The following is a 9,884-nucleotide window of genomic DNA, read 5'->3' on the forward strand; positions in this document are numbered from 1 at the left end:
TGAAATGTATCTATTTCAAATAGATATTTTAACTTTGAAATTTATCTATTTGAAATAGATAAATTAAAAAAAAAAAAAAAAAAGATGGGGCCAGCGCTGTGGCATGGTAAAGCTGCCTCCTGCTAGTGCTGGCATCCCATATAGGTGCTGGTTCTAGTCCTGGCTGCTCCTCTTCTGATACAGCTCTCTGCTAATGTGCCTGGGAAAGCAGCAGAAGAGAGCCCAAGTGCTTGGGCTCTGAACCCATGTGGGAGACCAGAAGAAGCTCCTGGCTCCTGACAGCTCAGCTCTGGCCACTGCAGCCATTTGGGGAGTGAACCAGCAGATGGAAGATCTCTCTCTGTAACTCTGCCTCTCAAATAAATAAAATAAATCTTAAAAAAAAAAAAAAAAAGTACTTGGTATTTCATGACAGTTCCTAGGCTCTTTGAACTTTTGCACTTCTGCTCCCCATTAGACTGTGGGGGCAAGCATTTTCTTCTCTATGTCCAGCACATGAAAGTGTGTCCAACTCTCAGCTGGGCTGGGCAATCTGCTGCTTAATGTCTCTTTGTAGTGCACTGTCTTAATTATAGGCAGGAGCCGGCACTGTGGTATAGTGGGTAAAGCCACTACCTGCAGTGCCGGCATCCCATATGAGAGCCGGTTCAAGTTCTGGCTGCTCCACTTCCAATCCAGCTCCCTGCTATGTCTGGGAAAGCAATAGAAGATGGCCCAAGCCCTTGCGCCCCTGCACCCATGTGAGAGACCGGGAAGAAGCTCCTGGCTCCTGGCTTCGCATCTGCGTGGCTCCGGCCATTAAGGCCAATTGGGGAGTGAACCAGCAGATGGAAGACCGGTCTTTCTCCCTCTCTCTCTGTGTAACTCTGAGTTTCAAGTAAAATAAATAAATCTTTAAAAAAAATTATAAGCAAAGCAGGGTAAAGAGAGTGAGCTCTATAGTTGGAGTGCAAGGGTTAAAGCCAGGCTCTGCCACTTAAAAGCCATTAGGTCCTGGGCAATTAACCTCTGTGCCTGTGTCCTCAGCTGTAACTTAGAAAAAACAACTCCAGCTTCCTCATAGGATCACTGGAGGTTTAAATAATAATAGATGTGAGGTATTTAAAATACTGCCTAGCACACAGTACAAGTTCAATAAATCTTAGCCATTATTATTATGATACTCTCTGCCTGAAAGGTAAAGTCCCAGGTTTAAAAAGCCTTTAGGGGGCTGGCATTGTGGAAGGTGCTTAAACACTGAGGACACTAACATCTGACATTGAAGTACCTGCCAGTTCAAGTCCTGCCTGTGTCACTTCTGATCCAGCTTTCTATTAATGAGTCTCAGAAGGCAGCTAATGGCCCTGCCACATATGGGAGACCTGGATGGAGTTCCCAGCTCTTGCAGTCATCTGGGGGAATGAACCAACAGATGGAAGGTATCTCTCTCTCTTACTCTCTTGCTCTCTCCCTCTCTTCCTATCACTCTGCCTGCATTTCAAATAAATAAATAACTTTAAAACACATGAATAAAGAAATAAAGTCTTTCAGCAGGGCACCATCCTAGGAAACTAGAGGCGGAAGAGGGGCAATTAGGGATCTGAAATGACCACAATTCTGCTTGAAATGTCAATGAACACCGATATGGGAGAGCAGAGGAGGGTTTGAAATGGGGAAAATGGCTTTAGTTGTACTTGGGCATTTTATATTTTAACAAAAAAGATGAAAAAATATGGCAAAAAGTTGGCATTTAATCTCACGGATGGCCCAAGTGGCTTACAACATTTTCAGAACTTTGCTATTTACTTCAAATATTTTATAATCATAAGTGCATTTTTAAGCTTAAGTAATCTTTGTGTTTTTTTAAGATTTACTCATCCATTTGAAAATCAAAGTTACAGAGAGACACAGAGAGAGACAGAAACAGAGATCTTCCATCTGCTTGTTCATTCCCCAGATGGCCACAATGGCCAAGGCCGAGCCTGGGTGAAGCCAGGAGCCAGAAGCCTCTTCCAGGTCTCCCATGCAGGTAGCAGGGGCCCAAATACTTGTGCCAGCTTCTGTTGCTTTTCCCAGGCCATCAGCAGAGAGCCGGATCAGAAGTGGAGCAGCTGGGGCCAGTGCTGTGGCATAGCAGGTAAAGCCGCTGCCTGCAGTGCCAGCATATCATATGGGCACCGATTTGAGTCTCGGCTGCTCCACTTCTGATCCAGCTCTCTGCTATGGCCTGGGAAAGCAGTAGAAGATGGCCCACATCCTTGGGCCCCTGTACCCGCATCGGAGACCCGGAAGAAGCTCCTGGCTCCTGGCTTCAGATCAGTGCAGCTCCAGCCATTTTGGCCAATTGGAGAGTGAACCAGCGGATAGAAGACCTGTCTCTCGGCCTCTCCTTCTCTCTCTGTGTAACTCTGAATTTCAAATAAATAAATAAATCTTAAAAAAAAAAAAAAAAAAAAGAAGAAGAGGAGCAGCAGGGACTCAAACCAATACCCATATGGGATGACAGCATCATAGGCAGCCTCTCTCCAATGCCAGCCCCAAGTTAAAGGAATTTTAAGCTGTAATAATTAGAATGAACACAACATCTATAAGAAAAGAAGTAGTCTAAAGTGGCCAGACCACACCTAAAATACTGCAATTCTGTACTTTAAGAGAGCGAGCGAGCAGGTCATTCAGGCAAGAGTGACACACAATGAATAGAGGAAGAGCACAGAACATTAGATTTGCACATCAGGATTCTTAAAAGAGAATATGAGAGTTCTCAAACATACTTCAAGTGCTATATTACAAAACAAGGATTAGATTCTCTGGTTTTGGAAGAACAAAGCGTGGACGTACAATTCACTCTACAGTAGCATTTCTAAATACCAGAACCATCTGGAAACTAAGTGGGCCATCTCCAGAGGCAGTGAACTACCTGTCACTTTTGGTGTTTAGCAAACTGCACACCCTAGGTTGGAAAGCACTATTTGTTCAGGTCACAGATCCCATGGAAGAATTTGGCAAGAGTCAACACTGCTCTCCTCCCTACAACACACACAAATGTGGGGCAGGCGTTTGGCGCAGCTGCTGATCCTGGGAGGCAGCAGGTGATGGCTCAAGTACTTGGGTCCTTGCCACCTGGCTGACGCCTGGCCTAGCCTCAGCTGTTCCGGCATCTGGGGAACAAACTAAAGGATGGAAGGTCTCTGTCTCTCTGTCTTTCAAATAAAATGAAAACAAATTTAAAGACTTAAAAACAAACGTATGAATGTACAATAACAAATCCAGGTTGAATATCCCTTATCTGAGATGCCTGGTAGCAGAAGTGTTTGGCTCTCAGACTCAGAATATTTCTGTAAGTCTTGTAGACCAGACCCAAGCTAAACAGGAAATTCATTTGTTGAATATACACCTAAGGCACATAGTCTGAAGGTAATTTTATCTGGTATCTGTAATGCACCTGCATTTTGACGGTGGCCTGTCACATGAGGTCAGGTGCGGAATTTTCCACTTTCGGCTTCAAGCTTGTACTTTAAAAGTTTTGAATTTTGGTGCATTTTGGATATCTGGTTTTTGGATTAAATATTCTCAATCTGTATCTGAAGTAATCTCAAGAGTGCCCTAAGTTAGAAATCATAATAAGAATCTCTGGTTAGACAAATTTTTATTCAGCAATTAAACATAATTTAAGTCTGTATTTCTTGATGACATTCCCATCCTAGCCAGCAGTGCATTCCTCCTCCTGTGCATTTCCTATGGCATTTACTGTCTTCTGCTACCTCTACCGAAGTTTATCTTGCTTAAAGGGCTATTAGCTTCTTGAGGCAGGGCACCCAGCCTTAGCTCATTAATTCATCTTTACATGCATTGACAAGCTATCGTGTTGGGTCACAACAGACACATCGCATCAAAAAAGGCTCCTGTCTGCAAACAGCTTAGAATCCAGAAACAAGTGTAAAATCTTTAATCTGACAAGGACTTTGGGAATATAAAACCAAAGCACCAATAACCAACATCAGACCATGCGAGGGACAGAGGGGAAGCAGGGCTGTCTCAGGATGCTGCCTTCTAGGTTTTCTGTGAACAACCTCATAACATCTTAGTGCCCTGACAGGGTGGGGAGTTCTCTGAGGGTCTCATTTGTCTAAAGGCACCTTTCTACCACCTTGCACCCAAAGTAGAACCTAACAGGGGAACAGGTGTTCAGTGAGTGCCTGCTGAATGAGCTAGACATTAAAGCATGAGGATTCTTAGCTATGAGATAAAGGGGAAAATTAAAGTGCTTTAATAAAGAAAACAGATTAGGAGTGCATTTAAGCAAAGTGCAGTACCTGTGACATTTCTATGGGGGAAGGGTAAGAATCATCAAGTAAGAATAATCTTCCTATTGGGACAAAAACATTTGTAATCATTCATTCAATGAAGGGTAGGAGGCAGATGAGAGATCAATAAAATCAAGTTCTGGTCTTCAGGCGGCCAATCGCCTGACCTAGAGATAAGAACAAGCACTCAGACACAGGAGCGGCTGTGACCCGCAGGAAGCTGGGGTAGCCAGCTGTAGAAGGTGGCTTTACCGAAAACTGGAAGAAGTAAGGTTTCATTCCGAGGAGGTGTTCACGGGGTAACACATGCACAGTTCCTTATGTTCACCCAAAATGCCCCCAGCTTCACCTGTCCGTGTCACCTCGACCCCAGCGCTCACAAACACCAAGGTTCACGGAGGGCGAGCGCTGACGCACGACGCCCGGAACACCTGAGGGCGGGCGGGGGACCGTCGGGAAGGCAAGGTCCACCCCGGAGCGCCGCTGGGCTAAGGACCGGGGAGCCTGGCGGAGGCGCCCCTCCCCGGGGACCAGGCAGCAGCCGCCGCCGCCGCGCGCAGCCTCCCGCCAGGCGGAGAGGCGAGGATGCTCGGCCCACCTGGTCCATCTTGGGTATCACCTTGCGTCTGCCCCCCAACCGGAAGCGCAGCAGGTTGTAGAACTCCTCCGGGTGGCTCAGGCACTTCAAGAACTCCATGCTGGCGTCGGGCCGGGGCTCGGCGGCCGGCTCTCTCGGGGACCTCCGGCTCTTAGCCGCCAGCACTCGGCCAACCTCGAGGCTGAGGCGATGCGGCGGGCGGGGCGGGGCGGGCGCGGAGGCGGGCCCGCGCCACAGCGTCCCGCCTGCTTCCCGCCCTCTTCAACGGACCTCGGGCGCTCGCGCCGCTATCCCCGGGCTCGCGGAGTGAGCTGACGGGCGCTGATTGGCCAGGGCTGCTCGCACCAGGAAGACACCGACCAACCGGCGGCAGGATGAGCCTGGCGTGACGACCACACCCTAGCATCTCATTGGATGACGAGAAAGAGGCCGGCATCCGGGATTGGTGCCCCTCGTGGGGGCTTTTGTTTTCCTTTGCCTGCCTCCAACAGGGGAGCGTGGGCCTCCGGGAGGAACGCGGCCCCCGACTCTGGCGAGGGCGTGGGACGCGTAGGGAGACCGCACTCGCTGAACGGATTCTGCAACGATGATGTCAGAAGCCGCCCACTTGTTCGACTTTGCGGCTGGCGGCTGGATTAGAGCTTGAGCCTGAAAGGGGAGCCCACCACCAAGCTGTCAGTCTTCACTGACAAAAGCAGCTTCTGTCAGGAGTCACCCGGAGCCCACCGCATCCAGCCTGGAAGACACGGCGGCCCAGGCTCGCAGAAACGCCCCTCCCCGGGTCCGACCTCAGTGGGCAGAGCGCCCTCAGCCTCAGCAGCCCTCCGGGGAGTTTGTTGTAGATCTCAGTCCTAGGGAGGGCTTAGAAAACAGCGCGGCTCGTCGCGCTCACTAGCTCCAGAGCCCCCTGCAGCCTGTGTCAGCACGAGTGATCTTTGGAAAGAAGAGCTGACAGCCCCCAAACCCTGCAGTCTCTGTGCAGCTCCCTCAGAAAAAGCTCAAGACGCCTGTAGGGTCTCCAGGGCCCTGCAAGGCTAACCCTGCCGGCCGTTACTCTTTCTGACCCCAGCGCCTTTGTGGCCGGCTATTTGGCTAACACCTTCACCTCTTGGAAGTCTCTGACTGAATCCACATTCTCATTGGGACCACCCTGTTTGATGCTGCAGCCCCCACCCGCGGCCCACGCATCCCCCATCCTAATTTTTCCCCCACGCAATTTATCACATCCTAATGTAACACCTAATTTGCATAAGATGTTTAGTGGGAGAACGTCACCTGTAAGTGCTGGCACTAGTGGGCACTTGCCCCTTCTTGTTTTTTTTCTTCCCCCTCGACTAATCATATGCAAGTCCTCCTAGTATATCCATCCTTTAAAAAGTAACTCTCACGGTGGGTGTTTGTCCTAGCGGTTAAGCCACTGGTTGGATGCCTGCATCCCATATCAGAGTGTCGGGCTTCAAATCCTGGGTCAAGTGCTTCCTGCTGATGCAGACCCTGGGAAGCAATGTTGACTGCTCAAGTATTTGAGTTCATGCCACCCATGCGGGAGACCTGGATTAAGTTCCTATCTTAGCCCTGGCTGTTACAGGCATTTGGACAGTGCACCAGTGGATGGGAGCTCTCTCCCCCTTCCCCAGGCCTCTAGTAATAATAATTTTAAAAAGTAGTAGTAATTCTCCTTGACAACCTTTTTCATTTTCTCTGAGGCCAATCTTAAGTAGTCAGGCATACAGGCTAAAATTGATAAGATTTGTGAGCTGAAGACCACGCCTTCACCACGCCCCCTGTGTGACCTCATGCCCTGATACCTTCACCATGCCCCTGTATGTCCTTATTCCCCTACCTGGCCACACCTGGGTGCCCACCAGACAATCAAGTTAATTAACCACTCCCCTTTGGAAGTGGGTTAAAAGCCCGGGACCCGGTGTGTCCCAGCCCTTCTCTTCTCCCCTGGCCTCTTGCCAGGAGAAGGCTCTCTGTATCCCTGCGCCTCCAGGTCACAAGGCCTTCAGGCCACGCACCCTAAGCTTCCAGGCCTAGATGCTCCTCCACGTGGCTGGTTCCTGCTGCTCGGTATGAACCAGATTTACTTCTCTTTTTTTTTTTTTTTAAGAGTATTTATTTGACAGGTAGAGTTACAGACAGTGAGAGGGAGAGACAGAGAGAAAGGTCTTCCTTCCGTTGGTTCACCCCCCAAATGTCCGCTACCGCCAGAGCTATGCTGATCCGAAGCCAGGAGCCAGGTGCCGCCTCCTGGTCTCCCATGCGGGTGCAGGGCCCAAGCACTTGGGCCATCCTCCACTGCCCTCCCGGGCCACAGCAGAGAGTTGGACTGGAAGAGGAGTAGCCGGGAATCCCATATGGGATTCTGGCGCCGCAGGCGGAGGATTAGCCAAGTGAGCCACGGCGCAGACCCCTACTTCTCTCTCTTAATAAAGCTCTCTCCTATGCATCTTTCTCACTAAATAAAAGCTTAAAACGTACCACGCTGCCTCATTTATCTGTGCCAGTATTTAAAATTCTTCTCTAAATATTAGGCAAGAACCCTCTCGGGCTTATTAATATTGGGGATTTAGTAATAAGGCAATGGTGAAATCATATGGCACCCCAAATTCTGGTAGCATATGTGGCACCCCAGATAGCACTTCTGGGGAACTTGAGGGGCCACATTTCAGTGTAAATTTTAGGGGGTCATGTCGAATTTCAAATCTAAACAAACAGCAGACTGTTCTCACCATTCCATTCCACTTCTCAGCTCCCACTCTGCACAAATTACTCTCTTGAAAGTCCTCCTGACCTCAGGTTCCATCAACAGCCTCAGCCATTTGTTAGGAAAATGGCGCAGTCTTATCTATGGCACGATTCTACATCCTAGGCCGTAGCCCCCGCCGCCATTGCTGAAAGCCAGGTGGCCACATGGGCCAACCACCAGTGTCAAGCCCCACCCCCATCCTGATGGGATTTGCTGCTCCTACTTCCCTGCCCGCCCCCCCCCCCCCCCCCCCCGGCAAAGTTTTAAAAGGACCTGTTCCCGAACATGTGGCTCTCTTGGCTCCGCTCCTCTCCTCTGCTCTCATCTCTTGCTCTCAGCTGTCTCTCTGCTCTCTCTTGGCTTCTCTCTCGCTCCTCTCTTCTCCCCTCACTGGCTCCTCTCTCTTCCTTCCTTCCTCGCCCCTTCCCTCCAGCCTGCAGGGTTTTCCCCAATAAACCATTTCCCTTACTCTGGTGTCTGGTGTGTTTTGTGGCGGCCTTACACCACAGGACTCCACTATTATCAACCATCAGCTCCTGCTGGGATTTCTTTTCTCCCTTCCTACATCACTGACTGGCTTCCCCCCCCCCACCCCACCCCCCCACCCCCCCCCCCGCCCTGGGCCCCTTAAACACAAGCCTTTCTCTAAGATTCTATTACAGTCTCCATGTTTCTGCCTGAAAAAAAATAAAAGCCAAAATGGTGGCAGAATGATTAAAAAAAAAAAGAGTAAAATCCATTTTCTGAGTCTCGGGAGGACTTACCTGAGAGTAGATCGCCACTCAGAGGTTGACTGCTTCTCCTTGTTACAAAAACCCAAACTCACCTATAGGATTTTCTCCAAATCCCCTTTGTAGCCTACAATAGCCTAAGCACCTCCCCCTAAAATTGCTACGCTGCTGCCCTAAACTCCAGTTTGGAGATAAAGCCTTCAAAGAGGTGGTTAGGGTTAAATGAAGTCCTAAGGGTGGGGCCTGGCCGACATCCCTATAAGAGACACCAAGAGTGCACACAGACAAGGAAAAAAGTCACATGAGGACAGACCAAGTAGGTGACAACTACAATGCAAGGAGATGGACGAAAACCTCAGACGAAACCAACCCAGCTCACAACTTGGCCTTGGACTTGGAGCCTCCAGGAGGAGGAGCAAGTCACTGTCTGTTGTTTAAGCTGCCCGGTCTCTGGTAGTACATTCTGTACTTCGGCAGCGGTAGTCAATAATGAGAGTACCACAGAAGGCCTGTGGGGCATGGAAATGAAAGTTAAATTTACTTTGGGGGTCAAAAAATTTGACACCACAATTTTTTTAGTAATAGATATTTTCCACTAACTTTCTGAAGACCCCTTCTTTATAGGATTTCAAAATATTGTGTACCCAAATAAATTTCTCTTTTAATTCTATTCTTCTGTGAAGAGGATTTAGACTGGACAGAGGCTGTAAACTGTGAGCACAGCCACAGGTGCTATTGACCATAGCCACAGGCGCTGTTGGCTACAGCCACAGGACCACAGCATGGACATTGCTAACCACAGCCACGGTGCTGCTGGCCACAGCCCACAGGACCACAGCCGCAGGTGCTGCACTGAGAGAGTGGAGAGGCACATTTGAAGCAGTCACTGCAGCATCCAAATTCAAACGATGCCTTCGCAAGTCTGGGAGCAGACAGGTTCTGACAGCATTGCCTACACTGTGTACCAAGGAGTAGTAAAAGATTCAGAAACATCTAGAGCAAAGTGAAACAGTTTTCTCTGCTGTGGGATTTCTTAGAGACTTTATGTGCAATATACAGCTCCAAGTGGTGGTGGTGGTGGTGGGGGCAGCATGCAGTAGTTCTCAAACGTATTTCACCCTTCTTTTGTGGGATTTCTGAGTGATCATTCTTCCTGGTGTCACACTGTCAGAGCCGATGGGTCAAAGGAAACCTGGCTACCCTGAGGGATGTATTCCCGAGGTTGCAGGTGCTGCTGGCCCGGGCTGGGAGCTCCTGTGGTGCAGCTGCTGCTCCTGACAGAGGGGACTGTGGTACCTGGCTGCTATGGGCTGAATATGTCCCTCCAGAACTCATGAGGTATTTGGAGATGGGGTCTTGGGGAGGTGACTAGGCCCGCAAGGACTGTGCCAGGGGCTGTGGGGACAGAAGTAAAAGTCCATCTCTGCTCACCTGGGGCAGAAGAGCAGGTGTGTGTGGAAGCATCAGGCCGATACAGCAAGCCCCACGAGGCCACAGCCACCTTCACAAAGAGTTCAAGT

At 49.6% G+C, this 9,884-nt stretch overlaps 1 protein-coding gene across 1 annotated transcript in view; it reads right to left on the reverse strand.

The window, feature by feature from the left end:
* The window catches only part of FDFT1 (farnesyl-diphosphate farnesyltransferase 1), a 28,355-nt gene extending 23,197 nt beyond the window's left edge, over positions 1 to 5,158 (reverse strand). Inside the window, exon 1 of the mRNA XM_002709437.5 lies at positions 4,882 to 5,158. Within this exon, the coding sequence (XP_002709483.1) occupies positions 4,882 to 4,980 (99 nt within the window). The 5' untranslated portion in view covers positions 4,981 to 5,158. The remainder of the gene's footprint in view (positions 1 to 4,881) is intronic.
* Positions 5,159 to 9,884: the final 4,726 nt, after the last annotated feature.

This window comes from Oryctolagus cuniculus, chromosome 2 (assembly GCF_964237555.1).
Source record: "Oryctolagus cuniculus chromosome 2, mOryCun1.1, whole genome shotgun sequence".
Classification (NCBI taxonomy): domain Eukaryota; kingdom Metazoa; phylum Chordata; class Mammalia; order Lagomorpha; family Leporidae; genus Oryctolagus; species Oryctolagus cuniculus.